This window comes from Amblyomma mixtum, chromosome 1 (genome assembly GCF_055824585.1).
Source record: "Amblyomma mixtum isolate Tamu chromosome 1, ASM5582458v1, whole genome shotgun sequence".
In the NCBI taxonomy this organism is placed as follows: Eukaryota; Metazoa; Arthropoda; class Arachnida; order Ixodida; family Ixodidae; genus Amblyomma; species Amblyomma mixtum.
This window is the reverse complement of record NC_143012.1, coordinates 79,074,890-79,095,807: the sequence shown is the minus strand read 5'-3', so window position 1 is coordinate 79,095,807 and position 20,918 is coordinate 79,074,890. Positions and strand designations below refer to the sequence as shown.

Sequence of the window (20,918 nt, the reverse complement as noted above, 5' to 3'; positions counted from 1 at the left end):
GGGAAGAACCGAGGCCTTCGGGACCGAATGGGGAAAGAACTAGGGAAAGAGAAGGGAAGGTCGTAGGCAAAAGAGGCTCGGAGAACAACGCGAACCCGGCGGGCATTTAGGGGAAATGAGAACGCCTCGGCTCGCCGGGCGTGCAACGACGGGCTCCGGTCGGACTTATACGCGCTCGCTGAAAGAGAGAGAAAGAGAGAGGGAGAAAGAAAACCCGCAGCAACGGCTTCCGTTCAGCGGCGCCGGAGCACTGCGGCCGTAATACACGCGGCATGCTATGCGCCTTTGTCGGAAATGCAAGGACAGCTTGGCTTACGTACAAAGATGAAGTGTAGTTAGGAATTTTAGGTTATGCACACTGCCGCATGTGTAATTAATGTCTTTGTTACAGGGAGTCACTGGAGATTGTTCTTATTTACTAAGTTTATTTTTTTTTCTCAGATGGCCTTCTTTCTTTTAAGGCGTTCAGACGGTGGACACACAACCGTGACCAGTTGATGATGTACGCAGAGAAAAAATACAGGGGGGGGGGGCACTTAAGGAGAAAACATTTGAAAAGTATTTATTTATTTGAAGTGCCTCTACATGCACTTCAGGAAGGAGGCCAAAAGGCATGGTGCCTGACGAGGGCCTTCCTCCCTGGGGTAAACAAATTGCATTCAGCATATATACACACAAAATAAACAAATACTATAAATGCAGCGGTCACCGTGACACTTGTTGCCATCTTAAAAAAAAAACTGTACAGCAATGTTACAGTAGCTTCAGAGTTATTGAAATGCATGCTGTTGGATTACAGGAAGGTATAAAAGCAGAAAAAAAAATATAATCATGCTAACTCTTATCAATTTACAGTATATCACATTCGATATCGTTATATTCGAACTCTATTCCAATTCCATTCTAATTCCATTTCAGTTGTACCCCTCTGTAGTTGTTTCAGTTGTAAGTACTAGTACTGACTATTACTGGTTTACATTTCGTATTTTTCCCGCCTTTTATGACGTCACACCGGTACACCAATCGCGAGTTTCATAACGCCGTCAGTTTTCGGGCGACGCTGGGTTTTCGTGTCGATGAACCATGTAGTGCTTTCGCATTAATAATTAGGTTATGGGTCTTTCTACGTCTTACACTGACACTGAAGCCAACTTTTTTCAAATTTGTGTTCTTGGTAAAAATCGATTCTGTGGCTCCTTCTTCGGCATGTTGACGTTTGTTGGGCAGCAAAAGACGCGTTCGTTCCCTACACACTACACAGAAAGGTGTAAAAAGGGAGTAAACTCTTTTATAGAAGTATGTGCGCTAGAGGAGAGTTTAATCCCTCTTTACACCCATACCGATGTATTTATTCGTGTTTAGAGCGTATAGAAGCTTCGTTTTCACTGAAAGTAGTGTCTTGGTCGCTAGAGTGGGGCAATCTGTCGATAAAGGCCAACTTCTATTTGCCTTGAGTGCCCTATTAAGGGGGACTCGATCAACCAGCTAATGGTTTAAATGCCATTTATCCTTCAAGTGAAGGAGACTAAGGTAATGGTCAACAGTATGAGAAGAAGGCCAATAGTGATGGAGGGCTGGAAAATGCTGAACGCATTATGCCAGCGTAGCACTATCGGCGTATGTCGAATGCATTGCGGCGCGCCTGAACCGGTGCTCGTGGCAATAATAATAATAATTTATTTCCATCACCATACAGTGTCGGAGGGGATAGGAATAAAAGTGGTTATCGCTTGACAAGGTTCCTACCCCCTTTACAGCAAGTGGGCAGTGACATGCGACGGCACTTCTGAGAAAAAAAACAAAAACATCTTAACCCATGGTCCGCGTGGACGGATGTCGTACAGCCATTGAGACTTTTCACCTTTTTCGCCTTGGGAAAGAACGAGAAGGGCCATTGTTTTATCCATTGCTGTGAATAAGACACGGAAGGGTAGATGTAAAGAGCCCTATGTTCACGCAATTAAATTACCTCAGGTAACAAAACAGCCGGGGCACGATAAAGGCCATCAATCATTTCTCTACGTAACTCTACCAGAGCAGAGAAAATGATTCTTAAACATCCACACTGTCTGCTGGTTTGAATTTCATTTGAAACACATAAGAAGTTGCAAAAGCAACCCGTATGCCACTTTGCACTACTATCGCGCACCAGCTTATTTATTTAGCAAAGACGCGTTCGTTTCACTTTTCACCCCAAGAAACTTCATCTAAAGTGGGACACCGGGGTCTGAAATGCCTAGCTTCCCACGTTCGCGGCACCTCATTAAAATGCTGGCAGTCTTCCAGTTCGAGCCGAAAGGAAGTCAAAGCGGGTCGGTAGAGCCGGAAGCAGACAGAGGAAGTGCACTTCCGCGCAAACCTGTGGCGGTGGACACCCAGCGGATTTCAAGTGCCCCGACGCATTTGAAGAGCTTGCGGTGCAAGAAGTGCGCAGGAAGCATGGGTCGGGGTGATCTCCGAGGCTTCTTTCGAGGCCTCGCAGAAGCTCCTCGGAATATTGTATTAAATACACTCTACACAGAAAGGAGCTAAAAGGGAGTGAACTGTCATCTAGCGCGCACCCTTTTATAAAAGAGTGTGCGCTAGAGGACAGCTTACTTCAGTTTTACTCGCGCAACATGGTGCAATACAATACAATGTAGTGCAGGGTTCAGCTTAAGTTAAGGACAACGCAGCGAGCTATGGAAAGAAAAATGATAGGTGTAACATTAAGAGATCGAAAGAGGGCGGAGTGGGTGAGGGAACAAACGCGGGTTAACGACATCCTAGTCGAAACGAATTTCTCCTTAGTGTCCCTTTAAAACTTAATTACCAATGGATACGGGTCAACTTTAATTTGCTCTCATTGAACATTTGCCAGGTGCATTCAGATCGTGAATGACAGTTTATCAATGTCCTTCAAGAGGAAAGTATATAACAGCTGCATCTCACCGGTGCTCACCTATGGGGCAGAAACATGGAGGCAAATGAAAAGGGTTCTGCTTAAGTTATGGACAATGCAGCGAGCTGTGGAAAGAAAAATGATAGGTGTAACGTTAAGAGATCGAAAGAGGGCGGAGTGGGTGAGGGAACAAACGCGGGTTAATGACATCCTAGTCGACATCAAGAGGAAGAAATGGGCTTGGGCAGGGCACGTAATGCGAAGGCAAGATAACCGCTGGTCCTTAAGGGTAACGCAGTGGATTCCAAGAGAAGGCAAACGTAACAGAAAGTTAGTTTGGCGTGTGAGATACTTTGTAAACAAGGTATTTCTGTATTGTGATTTGTGTTGTTCTTATGCCGCTCTGCCATAATTATTTCTTCATTTTTTCTTCTTCTTTCTTCTTTCGTTCCTTGAATTTCTGTACTCTGGGGAGCTGGGAACTAGTCAAGCTGAATTTTCAGATTTTTTTACCGCACTCCCTCAATTCATGAGTAAAATAAAGAATTTATTTATTTATTTATTTATTTATTAAGAAGTTTGCGGGGATAGGGTGGCCGCAACTGGCGAAGGACAGGGTTATTTGGAGATACATGGGAGAGGCCTTTGCCCTGCAGTGGGCGTAGTCAGGCTGATGATGATGATGATGAGTGCAGTGAAATACAACGCAACACACGGGATAACAAAAAAATTAGCAAAAACTAGCATAAATGAAGAATGAGAAATTAGCATAAACTGCAATGCAAGACAACTCGCAGCCGACGCTACACAGCAGAATACCGCGCCGTCCGACGACGAGAGTTGTTCGCTACTTTGCCCAGCCCTTCCCCCCTTTGTGCATGGCCCTCTCGGTACAGTTTCCCGGTGTGCGCTCCCTTGCAAACAAAGCACCGCGGGTTCGGGCCGGCGAACGTTGCGAGGCTCTGTGACAGGCCGCGCTCACGTGCCAAGATCGACGAGGACGACGGTGTACGACGGCGTGAAAATACGGCGGAACGATGGTGGACGCGAGAAATCTCGGGGGCCGCCGCCACCGTCGCCGCCGCCTCGGGGAAGCGTAATCGAATTACGCCGCTCGGCGACGAAATTTCGCGAAAGCCACGAGAAGCGAAGTCCTCTTTTCGCCGCCGCCTATAACTCCCGTCTCGCTTGGAACGAAGTTCCGTGCAGTGCCGCAGAGGCTAGAGCTGCAAGTAAGGGCAGTATTCTGGAAGTGGACTGTCCACTAAGCTGCAACGCGTCCACTCCGGTCAGCATTGATTAGTTGGAGCCCCATTGCCTTTGCATTTTTTGTTCCGAATCGACTAAACATTTTAAACAACCCCTGTATTCTCTCAGTGAACACCTACGTAGTTAATTAGCGACTGCATTCGCCTTTACTTGTCTTGGTTTTTAATGAGACAGCATTATAAGTCCCATGGGGCCAGAATGTGCCGTCGCTCATAAAAATTCGCCCATTGGCTGGAGGAATGTGGCGTCACCAGACCCGAGCATTCTCATTGGCTGGGAAGGAAGTAACGTCGCCAGAATGAAGCATTCTTATTGGCTGGAAAGGAAGTGACGTCACCCGACGGGAGCATTTTCATTGGCTGGAGGAAAGTGGCGTCACCAGACGGGCGCATTCTCATTGGCTGGAAGGAAGTGACGTCATCCGACGAGAGCATTCTCATTGGCTGGAGGAAGTGGCGTCACCATACCGGTACACTCCCATTGGCTGGAGGAAGTGGGGGCAAATAGGAAAGTAAGGGTTACGTTGTAGTAAGAATTGGGCGGCTATGCTCGATTTAAAGATGATGGATGATTATTCGCAACTAACACGGAGAAGACGTTAGCCCTTTTGGGGGGAATGAGAACGCGCGCAGCTTAGGCAACACCGGTGTCTAAATACCTTATGTAAACTGCCAGAATATTGGCCTTACAGTGATCCTTCGTCAGTGCACGGTGCAATGTCAGGATACCTCTTCCGTGGTAGCATGCAACACCTTCGACTCTTTGTGTTGTGAATTATGTTCGGTCCCGCGTAATTGTATGCAACGCTAGAATAAAGTGTCTAGTTATGTTCGCTCGGCAACAAATATAAGGTTTAGTAAGCGCCGTCCAAGATCCGGCCCTATACCTATCAATGCAATGTGCAGTGGGCGCTTGAGTATATCGCACCTTCCGCAACGCTGCATTCTTCTAGTAGGACAGGGTATAGGACGAAATATATATATATACTTGAGCCAACATTGGGTGCCGGCCGCGGGCTAGGCTCGGTGGAAGACGGATCTTCGCAGCTCTTCTTATTGCACGAATGTTTGGAAACAGAGCTCACTCTCTCTCTTTTTCTCACTTTATCCCTCTCTCCTTCCTTCCGTGAACGTCGATTCGTTTCTCGCACTCTCAACTGGGTCTGTCGGAGTGTGATTGTTGTTCTTGCTGAAGCCATTTAGCGGTCACTTCTTATTTCCAAGCACTGGCGCCGACTTCGGCGCTTATTTATTCAACGCGTTCCACTTTTCCTTCCTGGTGCGTGATGAAAAATAGACGGCGGCGGGGAACGAAAAAAAAGAGAGAGAAAGCAGAAAAAAGAAGGAAAGAAGAAGCCTACGGGAGCCAGTGTAAATAATTCGCGCGCACGCGTCGAGTTTTGTTTGTCCTTTAATTTTGAGTAAAAAGTTACTTTCCTGTTCATCTTTTTAATCGTCAGTGGTCGTGACGTGCTTAAAATATCATGATCGGTGCTGACGCATTCGTCGTCGCTGTTTTTGGAGCGATAAGAAAAAAAAAAGGAATAAGTAACGTCGAGGGAGAGAAGCGGATATCGAAGCTTTCATTAACGGCGTTAAAAGGGTAGGCGCGGAAACATCCAATGACATCACGCTTTCATAAGAGGGACGTAACGCTAATTGCAGTGGAAATTTAGTGCTAGTTCTCCCTTATGGTTTTGAGTTGAGGTTGCAGATCGAACATATAGCATAAAAAAAAAGTTACGGAGTACACTTAAGACCGCTTACGTGATGTGAATGCTAAAGCATGCACGCGAGGAGCTCGGCAGCGGCGATGGCGCACTACTTTAATGTAGTGCCCAGCAAAGCTAATCTGTTCGCGCCACTGATCTCCACCTAGCGGAGATCAGTGGTTCTATTCCAACAGGGGACAACAACAACAACAACAACTGGCAGTTTAGGGCGCGGAGTGTCGTGCTACAGTGATGACGCAGTATACAATGCGCTTGCAGCGCCACCGCAGCACAGCACCCCGCACCACTGTATAATGAACACCGCGTTGAAAATAAAAAAAGAGCGCTGATGGTACAGTGCCCTAATGCAGTGGCCAGCGAAGCTGATCTGTTCGCGCCGGCCTGACGATTAAAAGGATGAAGAGAAAAGTAACCCACTTCGGGAAAGGTTTCATTTTAGAAATTTTATCGTTCTGTCTTTCCTGATGAGGTCACATGCGTTTTCGGACCGTCTGCCGTGGACGACGGTATGCCAGATTTTCCGCCTCATGAGCCATGTAATGGTTTCACATTAAAATTATTACTTCTCGCCGTAATCCAGGGTTAACTGTAAGAAACAAATTCATCGTCGCTGCCGGTAAACGCTTAAACTGTCGTCAGTTAGCTTTACCATTCTGGCAGCTAGTATGTGCAGTCTTTGCCAAAAGTAACCGGGCACAGATGGTTTGTTTCTTAGCTGTGTAGCGAGACACTTACGAGAGGCCTTAAGCTGTGAATCCGTGTAGAGTAAGGTGAGCCCTTGTCCTAACGTTTTGACACCTTTTGGTCTTGAGGGGTGAAGTAACGACTCCATTATACGTTTGAGAAGCAAAAACTTTCTCTGGAAAGGAGCCGAACAGAGGGGAAAAGTTGACTGAAAATTGCGTCCTAATTCGCAGCGCTGTCGTCCTCTTTGGGCGCTGTTCACTGTGCTCTAGACCGCGGGGATTATACTTTTTAAAGGCTGTTGTTCATTGGGGTGAAAATGAATTTTCAGCGCTCCGGATTTCCCGAGCACTTAGCGTTAATGACCGCGGTTGACATCAAGACGTTTTCTGAGGCTTTTCGTAACGCATTATTACACTAGCATAAGTAGTAGCGAGAATTACGGGATATTTGGTGCGGTATGTGCTTGCTTGAAGGATGAAACTACACATAGAGAGAGAGAGAGAGAGAGAGAGAAAGGCAGGGATGTTAACCAGAAAGGATTCCGGTTGGCTACCCTGCACAGGGGAAGGGAATGAGGGGAATTAAAGAGGAAAGAGAGAAGTAACGGGAAATAATCACAGTCTGTCAATTAAGGCAGTCGCTCTCAAAAAGCGAAAGAGTGCCTTATAAGCCTTGATGGCAGTTGACTGTTGTGGCCACGGACCGAGGATCTTGGCCTCTGTGAAAGGGCGAGGGTCCAAGCGGTCCAAAGCACATCGCAGCTTATGTCTTTCGGCTACAAAGGCAGGGCACTCACACAAGATATGGGTGATTGTCTCATCACAGGCGCAGTTCACACAAGAAGGGCTGTCGGCCATCGCGATCCGGAAAGCATACTTATTCGTGAAGGCAACACCGAGCCATAGACGACACAGTAGTGTTGCTTCACGACGCGCTACATTACACGGAAGACGGAGGCGCAGTCCAGGGTCCAAAGTCCTGAGGCGACGGTTGCACAACTCACCAGAGTTCCACGCTGAAAGTGTGAGCTCCAGCCTCAAAGAACGAAGCCCACACGCTGCGTCAGCTCTCGTTACGGGGATATTAACGGGGATTCCATCATTGTCGGCAGAACGGGCAGCTTCGTCAGCCTAGTGATTGCCATCAATGCCGCAGTGGCCCGGCAGCCACAAATTAATAAATAGCCAGTCACCTTGGTACCGCACTGATTTTAATGGAGTCAGGAAAAAAAAATGGGAGGGGACACTTATGCTCCGCCTTAAGGGTATGATGCGAACACTAACGGGATAATGCCCATACATGCAGAATTAGGCATTCCTTACTTAACTTTCATAGATCCCTGGGAGTACTCGTACCCCTCCTGGCGCAGTGGTGCAGCGGTGAAGCGATGCGCCGCTGCCCTGCGATGGCAGGTGTTCCCAGCGGTGGTACTTCCCTAATAAAATTGCTCTATAGACAGTCTATAGATTTCCTAATGACTCTATTGACTTCCTATAGGTATTGCTTTTTGTCTATCCATGGTCTATAGACTCTCTATAGACAAAAATCTACTAAAAGTGTATGGCCATAAATCTATAGATTGTCTATAGACTGTCTATGGCACTTGTATTGCCTATAGACTGTTCTCTAGAATTTGTCTATAGATAGTCTATCTATAGACTTTATAGACAGAATTCTATAGACACTCTATAGACTGTCTAAAACTTTTTTGTTAGGGTTGTGCGATCCAGGTTGCCCCTCCCAGCAACCTCTAGCGACCAGTCATTAATTTAACTGTCACCTGCCACGGGCCGCAGTTTGCTCACAATCCAGTGGGCAGGTTGTGGTGACGCCACAAGGTCACGTGACCTAACTGGTCCACCTACCTCCTAGGTTGCTTCTCTGGGGATTTTTCAGGGATACTTTGCTCACGGTGAACGACGCCGACGACGACGCCGTATTTTCTGCGACGCGACCTCCCTACAACGCTATCGCGTCTAAAGGGAAAGCCCAACCGCGGGGCAGTGACCTTTCCTCGTACAGGCGGCGCTCATTGGAACAAGTAATAACCCTCGGTGATTTAAACAGTCATGAAGTTTGACCCCTTCTAGTCACAAAGACTCCCATTAAGGCGCCACGAGCAGTTTGCTTTGTTCGCAGTGTATACTATGTTTCGTGGCGCGCTATCCCCAGGCTCAAATCACCGAAAGAGAAAGTGTTGAAGAACGGACCCCACAAGGAAGGAAGCAAAAACAAAACGAAACAAGAAAAATATTTCTCGCCTTTTCTTTATTTTGCACGCGGAATCGCCATTCCAACGATGGAACGAGCGCGAACGGGCGCACGCCATTAGCGAAAGTTCCCTGCAAGCAACCGGGCTTCGCATCGTATATAAGCGTCCACAAAAGGCATTGGAAAGACGCCAGGCTTCAAAATGCGGCCGAAACGAAACACTAGGAAACGGGCTATGATGCGAAAGGGGGAAAAAATAAAATAAACAAGAAGCCGAATGGGGGCGAACGCCGCAGAGTGCGTTGCGAACAAATGCGCGCGCCTAATTCGACCTTTCCGACTGGGCGCTACAAAAACCTGCCTTCGAATATTAAGTGACAAGAAAAAAAAAGTCGGGGAAACGGAGGGAGGGAAGGGAGCGATGGGGAAATTTTTTGTTTTATCTAAAAGCCCGCCTGGGGATAGAAATGAGTGAAAGTACGCGCGCGCCAGCAAAAAAGGCCGATGACTGCTGCAAAAAAGGAAAGCAGTTCCCTAAAAAAGCTCGAATTATAGGGAACGAGGGAGGAAAATAAAGGGTCATTGAGGCTGGAGGAGTTGATGCGAATGATTCGAAAAGGAAGCTGAGGGAGCCGTAGAAAAATAGCGTTAACGAACGCCAAGAAATAGGGAAAATACGAATGAACGCAATATACGAAGGGAAAAGAGGAAGAAAGTAAGGGAAGATGCAAATAACATGAAAGAAGACGCAGGGAAATAAGGATGCATGTATAAACAGTAACGCTGAATTGGAGGAAGTGGGCTTTGGAGAGGAACGCTGAAAAGGGACTCGTTCTCTCGCTCCTTCCCCTTTCCCCACTGCTCAAACCATTCTCCCTCAACTTCCCGAAAACGACTGCTTCGTTTCTTTCCTTCTTAGGGTTGCGGGGGAAAATAAAGGAGGCGTGAATCAGCGTCTTTGGTTCCTTTGGGCAGACCACCAGCCCGCCGCCAAGAGTCGGCGGCATTGCCTCCCAAATTATGTTAGGGAGGGGCGAGAAATAACAAAGCCCGTTGCACGCACACACTTTTTTCTTCCCTAGAGCTCGGTGCAGCACGGGAAGGAAAGGGGAAATGGGGAGACCGAAGCCCAGGCGGGAAGCTTGCTTATTGCTTCGTGCAGCTCTCCTTTTTCTTTTACTCTGTATTCTCTATCTTTCCAGTACTCAATAGCGTGTTTTGTTAGTTTCAATCACTTTTGGGGATAGGTGCTGCTTTTTTTTTAATTCGCCTTCTTCAGACCACGGCGCCTGAATGGGCGCACCGCTTCCCTTGAGTATAGCGACTGGAGCATAGTTATGTGCAGTTGCGCTCACTACTGTCGCTAACAAGCGTACGAAACCCTGCTGGCTCGAACCCTACGAGACCTTTGTGGCTTTGAGGGAGTGCGCTCATGGGGCGCCTGTAGCGGTGGCTGCAAGTCGCCACGTTTAGAAGATTGCGGCTAGTTGGACTAAGAAATCGGTCGGTAGTTTTTCCGATGTGCAACAGCAAGAAGCCGACTGGAAGCCATAAATAGGCAGGCGCGCGAAACTCGTCTAGACACATTGCGTAAAACTGGCTTACCTTCGCCTGGCTTTCTTTCTTTCTTTCTTTCTTTCTTTCTTTCTTTCTTTCTTTCTTTCTTTCTTTCTTTCTTTCTTTCTTTCTTTCTTTCTTTCTTTCTTTCTTTCTTTCTTTCTTTCTTTCTTTCTTTCTTTCTTTCTTTCTTTCTTTCTTTCTCTCTCTCTCTTTCTTTCTTTCTTTCTTTCTTTCTCTCTCTCTTTCTTTCTTTCTTTATTTCTTCTTTCCTTCCTTCCGTCCTTTCTTTCTCCCTCTATTTCTTTCTCTGCCTCTCTTTCTTTCGTTCTTTCTTTTTCTCTTCCTTCTTTCCTTCCTTCCTTCTGTCCTTTCTCTCTGTCTATATTTCTCTTTCTCTCTCTCTGTCTTCCTTTCTTTCTTCCTTTCTTCATTTTTTCCTTTCATGTTTCTTCCTATCTTTAATTCTTCCTTTATTTCTCAAATTCTTCGCTACTGCGTTCGTCTCTTCATTCTTCCTTCTTCCATTCCTTCCTTACTTTTCAAATTTAAACTTAAAATTTATTCAGTTTAATTCTGCGTGACGAATGCGTAGCGAAAATATGCCGAAGAGATACTACCGTAAACAAAACTCGTGGACGGGATGGCTCTCTTTTATTTTGACGAGTGTTGCACAGATGCCGGCATTCCTTATAAAAATCTGGTCCCTGGTTTACCCGTAACATAATGGATGAGGAGAGGAAGAAATTACAGGACAGTGAGACATCTGACGCGACAATTCTTTGAAAGCACTTCGATTTACCCACTACGGTTAACTTTATGATTTTACTCGAAGGCGAGGCTTTACACACACGACAGAATTTTTCTGGAAGTGATGATGGGTGGAGGTGGGTATAAGGGGGGGGGGGAGGGACGGAGGCGCTTTTGAGAAGTGGTGATGGGTGGATGGGTGGCCCCTTACTTTGCAGGGTGGACTGGGGAGGTGGCTGACGGGTGTTGTTTCTGGAGGGTGCAGGTTTAACTCTCCGGTGTTACAGACAGACAGACGAAAAACAAAGACGCGATCACGTGGCTCCTTTTCCTTTTGTTTTTCTTTTGTCTTCTATCTTTCCTATTTTTATTTGTTTTGACCTTCATTCCTTCGTCTCTCCCTACCTCCCCTCTTGCTTTCATTGCTTAGTTCTTCCTGCGCTGCAAGATCCTGTAGTGAAGTTTCTACATGTACATGGACGCATGGATACTTTGTAAAAAAAAGCCATCAGAGTTGGAATGTTGGGAAGAAAGGCAGAGAGCCGTGAGTATTGCAGACAGACGTATGTGGAAGCGACATATTCATGAGATTTCCGCGAACAATTTTCCTCAAGTCCGTTTCCGGATTGTCTGGTGCGTTTTTTGTTATCTATCCCAATTTCAAGATCGTCCTCTCGGCGAGCAAGTCTCTAAGGGCGCCAACGTTAGGAGGCCTCGCACTTGTTTCATACTTCCAATTTCTCAGCTGAATAGCCTGAAATGTCAACATGAAAGTTAACCTAGGTGGCTACTCCCCATGAAAGTGACACACACACACACACACACACACACACACACACACACACACACACACACACACACACACACACACACACACACACACACCACACACACACACACACACACACACACACACACACACACACACACACACACACACACACACACACACACACACACACACACACACACACACACACTCACACTCACACACAGGCACAGGATCTCCACAAGAAGCGTAGGACCATATATCTGGAGAATGAAGTATAAAAAACTATGGAGGCACTTTGGCAGCCTAATGTGCGTCAGGCGAAAGCCTTTGTCGCGCTGCTTCGACTGCCAATGACTGCCTATGTTTGTTACGGCTGCACCGCTTGGGAGCCATCCTCCTCCGCTAGCTGCCGCACACCGACTGACGACGGAGCAGAGCTCGATGCCGCCGCGCCGACAGCTCCACCTGCCGACGAAGATTAGCAGCTGCGCTCGTCGATGAGTCACCCCAGGCGCTGTATGTAACGCCGGACGGACGGACGGGAGAAGGAGCCATTAAAGGCTTTCGCCTTAATATAACAGGGCTCTCGTTGAACGTGACGCCAAGACCGCGTTACTCTATGGTTCAAATACATTCGCCACGCTGAGAGCAGATTCCTGACATAGACCTAATTCAGCTTTCAAATTACTGTGCGATGATGCGGAACAAAAAACAAAACCACTGCGGGTACAGACCTAATGTTCAGTGTCACCTCAGGGAAGTGTCACTTTTTAACTGTCACTGCAAATGAGTGTACGAATAAACAAGTTGAAGAGGAACGGATGCAGTATAGATAAAAAAAAAATTATGTTCTGTGTGGAACCGCTCAATCCGCGATAAGGGAGCAGTTCGCTCACTTCCCTAGCCAAAGGCGAGGGCGAGGAGCATCGCCTCCAACCATCACGAAACCCCTGCGTCCACTTAGGTTTACCGTTGCGGCTGCCAGTGTGCCTTTAATTTCATCCTATACGATTCTGCCTCGTGTTCTCCCCTCTCCGTGACTCCATTCCTTCCCACTTTTCAAGCTTCTCTCTCCATTGCTTTCTGATTATTCCCTATTTCCCTTCCTCCTCCTTTTTTGTTGAAGCTGTTTTTGAACACGGCTACTCACTTCCAAGAAGTAGTATAGAAGCAGCAACGAAAAACTCGCCAAGAGGAAAAAAAACTCCCCAAGAGGGAAGAAAATGTAGTTGAACAACCGCGTCATCGTTTTCCTCGAGGATTACTTTGCTGTTCACTCCTACATTCTTTTAGTTTTTGTGGAGTTGTTTTTAATATTTCCTTCCCTTTCTGCCTTAATACGTTTCGTTCCTCCCACTTTCCCCAAAGGAGGTACCCAGCGCTCCCGAATTCGGGAAAGGCCTGTTTAATCTCGCGCCGTCTGCTGCACTTCTGCCTTTTGTGAAGCGCTGGGCCTGGGGAATATTTTCCCCTTTTTTTACGTACTTTCGAGGCCGTGACCTCGGAAGCATAATTACAAAGCCAAACATCTGCCGCACGATTCTGAGGAGGGAAAGAGAGGGTGTGGAGAGGAGGACCGAGCAGGGCACATATGTGCGGTGGCATGTTAGAGCCGCTGTCGCCCGCTCTAAGTATGTGCATAATCGAATAAGGCACAGGCGGTGTGTGTTGCTTGTGGAGGTAGCGTATTCTTTATCATACTGTCCCTTCTCTATAGTCTTGAGAAGCGAAAAAAATTTTAAACCAGGAGCAAATCAGTGGCACTTGACGTCATACTTTAAGGGGTGCGTCGCACTCCATTACTTTGTGCGTGCTTCTCTCTGCTTTGTGAGTTTCAAGCGAAATAAATAAAGAGAGAAAAAAAACCGGACGAGAAAGAGGATATTTATTCTGAAGTAATGCGGGTGCGCATGCGCGTAGCCCGTGCGGCTGTGCACGGCTGGTTCGCAGAGCAGCGCGCGTTTTTTTGCTGTGTTCTCTTGGGTGGGAGAAAGAACGGGGGTGTCGCCAGGAAGCATAGAGCCAATAGCAAATTTAAGCGGAAAGTTTCATAATAGTTTTAAATATACTGCCATGTGGGAAGATTAAAGTGTTGCATAGTTCGGCTATTTGAGGGTTAGAATTCATTCATATTGTGCAGGTGTAAACAACGTTTCTGCAGTTACTTAATCTGTTTTACAGGCTAAACAGAAATGAGAAGAAAAATTCATGGCTTTATACAAGCGTTAGCTCACGTATAGAAATGAAAAATGACTCATAAAAGGAGGCAATGAAAGTCGCAACTATAGCGCCGGCAAAAATCCATTGCCGATAAACCCTTAACGGGCACTTTCGGTTATATAAAATGCTTCCAAAATGGCCACTTAGTACCCGTGCGTCCATCTGTAGGCAAACCAAAAAAAAAAAGCTTTGATTGAGTTCTACTCGTCTTAAACCGGATACGGAGGACCAGGAAAAAAACACGACAAGCTGAAGTCGTCATGAACCGAAATTACGGTAGGCTTATGACGAGCCTCGCTCGTCATCGCCCGCTAGGAAGTTAACGAACACTTTCTTAAGCCTGAAATAAATCGTGATCTTGGAGTTCTGCGCAGAACAACCATACGACGTGTAAGATGAATCTATGTGAACCTTCACAAAATCGCATTGATTATTTTAACGCGGAAGGTCCCCATAAAACACTTGTGATGAGGTGAACCGAAAACGGAACAACCACCTCTTTACCTACTAGCGCTAACTGGTGTTCATCAGTCGTGGACCATATGTAACTCAAAGGGAGCCCTTCTTTGACGGCGAAATGCGCAAAATGGCGTCAGATCTTTTCCATCCAGTAATTCACATGTCACTTGCTTTGGTGACGTTTTGAGACAGAAGAATCTTGCCGTCGGCAACGAGCTGAAGGCATTCGCAGATCCGTATCGTATAGATTTTAGAAATGCTTTCACGTAGGCGCACTGCGGTGAAGCGCAGTCCATGTGTCCTCTATTTCCTGTTTATATTTCAGCCATCAGGAATTAGGTCAAGGTTGGCTCAAGAGGAGGAATGGAAAGGGGATATAGTTCGCAGAGCACTCCCCCATTACCTTCGGGGCCGAGGGGTGTTGCCACTTCTTTAAAGGGATACTGGGGACAGACAAATAGAAGTTGGCTGCTCTTACCGGGAATGGGCCTTTCATAAGCCATTAAAAAAAAACAAACGAAATACAGATGTCACCACCACTGGCCGATTCTGCAAGTGAACTGCGTGCGCCCTCACCAATTTCTCGCGCGGATCTCAGAGGCTCACGGATATCAGAGGAGGATCTATACCGGCATTCACTTCAAAACGGTGGCAAACTATCCTTTTCGGTAACGACGTCAGGAGTTTGAATTTACTGGAGGGAAGATTTGTTAAATTCAATTATCTCGCCGATATGCACGTGTTGTGCTGCCGGACAAGCGTCAACATAGCCAGAAAGAACCATAAAATCTATTTTCATTGAGAATAATAATTAGATGAAGTGTCCTCAGTGTTCCTTTGACGTTCGGTCTTCACATTCTTTTACGCAGTTCCAGCCTTTAATGTATTTAATTTTTTTTCGTGCATGTACTGCGCAACTGCAGTGGGACTCTGTTACTTTGTAACTTTGCACCATCATGGACGGAAGGAAACAATGTCTCTCACTCCTTCCCTCTGCTTCTTCTTTTCTCTACTTCTCCCGTGCAAAGCTGAAGGTCATGTGGCTATGAAATTTGACCTTCAAACCAGGAAGAGCGGAGGGTTGGCTCCGACGTCATGCCATGTGACTCGCCACGCCTCGCCACAGCTGCACGCCTTGAGCCGAAGGCGCTCGCTCGCCTCACAACTATCGAATCACGTGACTCACTGCGCCTCGCCACCGCTGCGTATGCGGAGCCGACGGCACTCTCGCAACTGCCGCAAATCACGTGACGCGCCGTTCGCTATATAAAAGCTTGTGTCGTGTGCTTACCTTCACACAAAGCAATGGATTCAGCACACAACACACACCAGACAAAAGAAATGAACACACAGGACGAACCATAGCGCACGTGTTCGTCCTGTGTGTTCCTTTTTTTTTGTCTGGTTTGCGTTTTGCGCTAAATGAGATTAATATAATGGCTGAAAACCAACTAGCCAATCAGTTAACTCTTCTGAGGTGTTGTAACTGGTGCTTCGACGATGTATCGTCGCCGTCTAAGCCAAACCATTGGTATGCAATAAAGTTTAATCGAAGCTAGAGCTTTCGCTCCTCTTACTATGTTCAGCCGGGTTTCACCGCAGCTAATTTGCTTTTTCTTCGTTTTTGTTGTTTTTCTCCCTTCGGTAGGAGCGGTAGTGGCAGCAGCAGCAGCGCAGCCGTCGCGGCCTTAGCCTCAGCATCGGTGTGAGACGCAGGAGGAGGGTCCCCCGAGGCCCGCCGCCGGCCACATGAACCCTCCTGGACGCCCGCCGCCTCGCCTCGGAGAAAAGGTCAAGCATATCATCGCCGCCAGGATGCTCTGCTGCGGACGCAAAAAGGTGCTGCCCCCTCCCTTCCTCCGTCCGTTGATCGATTGGTCTATTATTACAAGTACCCCTAACGGCCTGCCCTATGGTGAGAATACTGCTCCGAGAAAGGGAGGAGGGGATGTAAACGAAGCAACAAAAGAAAGCATGTCCCTTACAGGCTAGTTCAGCTCTTTTATACGCATATCCCACAACTGCGAGGTGGGAGTGCGAGGACTGACGCGAATAAAGCAGCCTGTGCAGATTAGACGAGGGTAGGGATGTGAAGGGCTGGTTACAGTATACAGGGTGTTTCACCTATAGGAATTTACACAATTTTTCAAGAAAGGCTTTCTTGAGTCAGAAGAGCGCTTTTTTCTCGGCATAGAATTATCAGCGGTGTAGTACGACAGAATACAGCCAAGATGTGCGAACTAGGAGGCCGGTCACATAATGCTGAATAGCGAACTTTTTAGACCGCAGCTCTAAGGTGCCCATTTCTGCGTTTCGCGGCGTCGCCGTTGCCGTCGCCGTTGTCCGTTGTAACCAGCAGTGGACACACTTTAGGCTGCGAAAGCTATGGAGCGGGAACTTGGAAAGGAGAAAGTAAAAGCGCAACATCCTCCCCTCCTTAGCAACCGGCGCGACGGTGGGGGCTCAGCTGTACATAGCAACCGTGACGTCACAGAGTAGCGGTAGAACGAGCGCGTGAGCGTCGGCGGTGGCAGCTGCACCGCCGCTCCTTCGCCAGACGTCTCGTTGCAGTCGAGTGAGTGTGACGCATGGCCGGCGCCCTGCCGCATGCCGGCGTCACTACGACTTTTCAAGCGGCTTTTGGTTGCTCGTACGCATAGACCCCGCTAATTGGCGACATTAACCGGTGGCGCTAATTGGTCCGCTCAATTTAATAGATATTTCTGCCTGCTCTGCAGCTTATCATGCGGTGCGCGACGCTTACGTAAGGCCACCTTTTATCCCACTGTACCCCAGCCCCTCCTTGGTCGAGGTATAGCACGGCCGGCTCCCGACCGTATAGGCAGCGATTCGAGCCCCGCTCAACTATTTTTCTTTTCAGCTCAATTGCTTTTCTTTCTTCAGAAGTCATGTGGTTGTGACGTCACCACCCTCTCAACCAAGGAGAATTGTAGTCACACCGCTGAAACCCGGGTTTTAAACAGAGCGGGACCTCTAACGCTATCGCATTGAAACATGAGTGAAAGATGGGAGGTGGGTCGCAGTAGTACCATAAAACAAGAACAGAACTTAAGAGTAATGACACATGTACCAATGAGAGACACAGGAACTGTTCTTTGAAGGTCAGAAAAAAACTCGAATGTGACGAAGCTCAGAAACACGGTATTCCTGGACAAGCACACACTGTTCAGGGTGTGTCAAAGAGTGCTGCTGCGCTGTCTTTCGCTCCCTCGCCCCCCTAACAAAAGCGTCCATGTTCCGCAGGAGAACCACGAGGGCGACCTGGTGGTGTGCGTCGAAGGCGGCAGCGAGACGTGGGGTCCCCGGGTGGGCGCGGTCAGACCCCGGCTGGCGCCGGGCGCACCCGCGCCCGAAATGGTCCTGCAGGGGGACTTCCGCAAGGTGGGTGACGCTATTTACTAAACGAGTCTCCTCACATAACAGGGCCTTAGGTTCCTGGAAGTGTTTATCGTTACTAGAAGTTCATTTAGGTTGTTCGGAAGGCTTCCATGTCTTTCACATTCCCATTCACAGCAAAGCTGTGCTCACTGCGGTTACCCTTATTATTTTCATCATCTTGTTGCTCTTAGAGCTAATCACAACAGCGCTCCGGTTTCGGTCGCTGATGAGTGTAAGAGCGAAGCTTCTTTTGTTCATTTGTGACGTACAGTTACCGTATTCATCAACAAGCAACTTCATGCCAGCCTCATGCGTCCTTGGAATTGGAATATAATTGCATAACTCTAAACTATACCCTGTCATGACGCTGAAGTAGCAGCATCTGCAGTAGCTGCAACCAGAAGTAGGGGCCAAATTCTCAGTGTGGCTTGGCCATTCACAACAATGCGTGATCCACGGGCATTTTTGATATCGTACGCCCGTGGCTACATCAACAGCACAAGTGCGCGGGTAAGAGCCATCCGAGATTTGTATTCACGTGTAAGGTGTTCCGACAGTTCTGCGCCTGACTTGCTGCCCAAGGTTTCGTTCCTTTTTCGGTGCCATCGTATTACGACGCAGTGCTCTGTAGCGTACCCCCCCCCCCCCCCCCCCCCCCCCCATCAACCTCCAATTGCATGGTGCGTCCCCCTTGTGCGCAGGTGAGCGGCATCTCGAGCGAGGTGTTCCGGCAGATCGAGGCCGTGGAGCGCGAGTACGACGCCACCACGGCGGCCCACCTGGAGGCCGTGCAGAAGCGTGGCGAGATGGTGGTGCGCGTGCTCGACCCGCGCTGTCTGGGCCGCGCCGGGGCGCAGGCGGCGCGGCGCTACGCCCAGGGCGGCACCGCCTTCGTCGAGATCGTCAAGCGGCCCGGACAGACCCTGGGCCTATACATCCGCGAGGGGGACGGCGTGCGCACCCAGGAAGGGGTACGGTCCGCCATTCTCGTATGCGGACACAATGTACGGGGTGTATCATTCTATTCAGTACGTATAAATTGCAATAGATTAGGTAATTAAACGACTTATACAAACAAATGCGCTTGAACGGGATTTCCAAGTTCCCGGCTATATTGGCGTATGTACTGTACGATGTCAGTGCACGTTAAAGAACCCCAAGTGCTCGAAATTCCCGTAGCCCTACACTACGACGTCCTTCATAGCCTGAGTCGCTTTGGGTCGTTGAATCCCCATAAACCAAACCGAACAACTTAAAAAAAAAACAGCTCGTAACACTCGGCCATGCTCCATGGCGTTCTGTATTACTCCGTTAGCCAGTCACAACAGTAAACGAAATCAGCTTTTCGATATTTGGCTCTGTTGAATAAGACAGGTATCATAATTCTAGAGTTTCTTTTTTGCCCTGTGATTACCTTTTTGTTTAGGTGACAAGGAAAAGTTTTACAGCAGACCATTTTTTTTTTGTCGCGGAGGAATTATGCGCGGGGGTCCTGAATGTGAGCTGAGCTTCACGGCAGACTTCAGTTGTATCCGACTATAGATAAGCAAAACTAAAAAAACAATAGAAATTTTTGCAAAAGGAAGCAGTGCCAAATAGAACGAGACACCCTGTATACTCATCTTCTTTCGCCTTGCCCTCATTTACGACCGCGATGTCCCCTGGCGGTGTCCCCTGTCAGGTGTTCATCTCGCGCATCGCGCTCGAGAGCGCCGTGTACCACTCGGGCCTCCTGCGCGTGGGCGACGAGATCCTGGCGGTGAACCTGGTGGACGTGCGCAACATGAGCCTGGACGACGTGGTCATCATCATGTCCATACCGCGCCGCCTGGTGCTCGCCGTGCGCTCCAAGGGCGCTGGTGGTCCCGGAGGGCGCTCGGGGGCGCTGCCGCCCGTGCCGCCCATGGCGCCCGAGAGGCAGCGGCCGCCCGTCGTCATCGTCAAGAGGGGCGTCCAGGTACGCGCCGGTGTCCGCCTTCTCGCTCCTCGTTAAGCCTACCAGACTGCCTCAGTGCATTTATGGCTATGTATTTATGGCTTTATGGCTGAAATAATGTTTGGCCCTTAGTTTCATTCGTAGCTCTTTTACTTTTCCATCTGTCTTTGGAGTCCTTTGAGCTGTTGACTCAAAAATGACTACAAGACAATGACTTCTGGACACTCCCAGCCCTTAAAAGCATACAGGCGTTTCGTAAACCTCATCATTGTTTCTAGAGTTTTACAGTATGTCATTAAGGTTTATTACAAACCTCGTTCGATCACGTATACCCGCACGGACTGTTCTCTCCCTCTGCGTTTCGCAGGAAGCCGAGGACGACCTTCAATCCGAGAACGGCATGGGCGGCGGCGGCTTGATGGAGAACCCGTACTACAGCAGCACGGTTCCCGTGCGGAGGCAACCGCAGCCGCCTCACCGCTACCCCAAGACCCTCGAGAGCCTAGCCGAACAGGTGCACGCCTTCCGGGACAGTCCGCACATGGAGCGCTCCTCGGCAGCCAGGAACAGGTGAGGGCATAACTTACCGGGTCGATCGGGGAAGCTACTCCTCCTTCAGTTTATCCAAATTATCAATGTAGGACATTGAAGTATAGCCTGTCGGTGGAGGTCTGAACAAAATTAACCCCAGTAGTGGATTCCCAGTCGAATATTACGACAAAACCGGTCTCAAAGTACAACAGAAACTTCTGTCGTCCTGTCGTTACGACAAGTTTTTTCTGTAGTATTGAGAAGTTGTCTGTTGTTGCGACAGAACTGGCTCTGTCGTTTCGACAGGAGACTGCTCAGTACTAGAGAAAATCTTGTTACTACAGGAATTTCTGTTGTCAGGGCCCAAAATACTACAGGAAAATGTGTTGCGACAACAGAAAATCTTCGGTTGTGTTTTTCGATGGGGTTAAAATGGGTACAGAAGAAGAGGGCATGCAACAGTGTACTCTCATTCTGTACAGAGATTAGCGCAGCACTGAAGTTAATCATCTAA

At 48.2% G+C, this 20,918-nt stretch overlaps 1 protein-coding gene across 1 annotated transcript in view; it reads left to right on the top strand.

Moving 5' to 3' along the window:
- RhoGAP100F (Rho GTPase activating protein at 100F) overlaps nucleotides 1-20,918 on the top strand; it is a 104,353-nt gene that overhangs the window by 64,753 nt on the left and 18,682 nt on the right. The window contains exons 2-6 of the mRNA XM_089552835.1: nucleotides 16,187-16,377; nucleotides 17,803-17,940; nucleotides 18,639-18,908; nucleotides 19,619-19,894; nucleotides 20,241-20,443. Of these exons, the coding sequence (XP_089408961.1) occupies nucleotides 16,288-16,377; nucleotides 17,803-17,940; nucleotides 18,639-18,908; nucleotides 19,619-19,894; nucleotides 20,241-20,443 (977 nt within the window). The 5' untranslated portion in view covers nucleotides 16,187-16,287. The remainder of the gene's footprint in view (nucleotides 1-16,186; nucleotides 16,378-17,802; nucleotides 17,941-18,638; nucleotides 18,909-19,618; nucleotides 19,895-20,240; nucleotides 20,444-20,918) is intronic.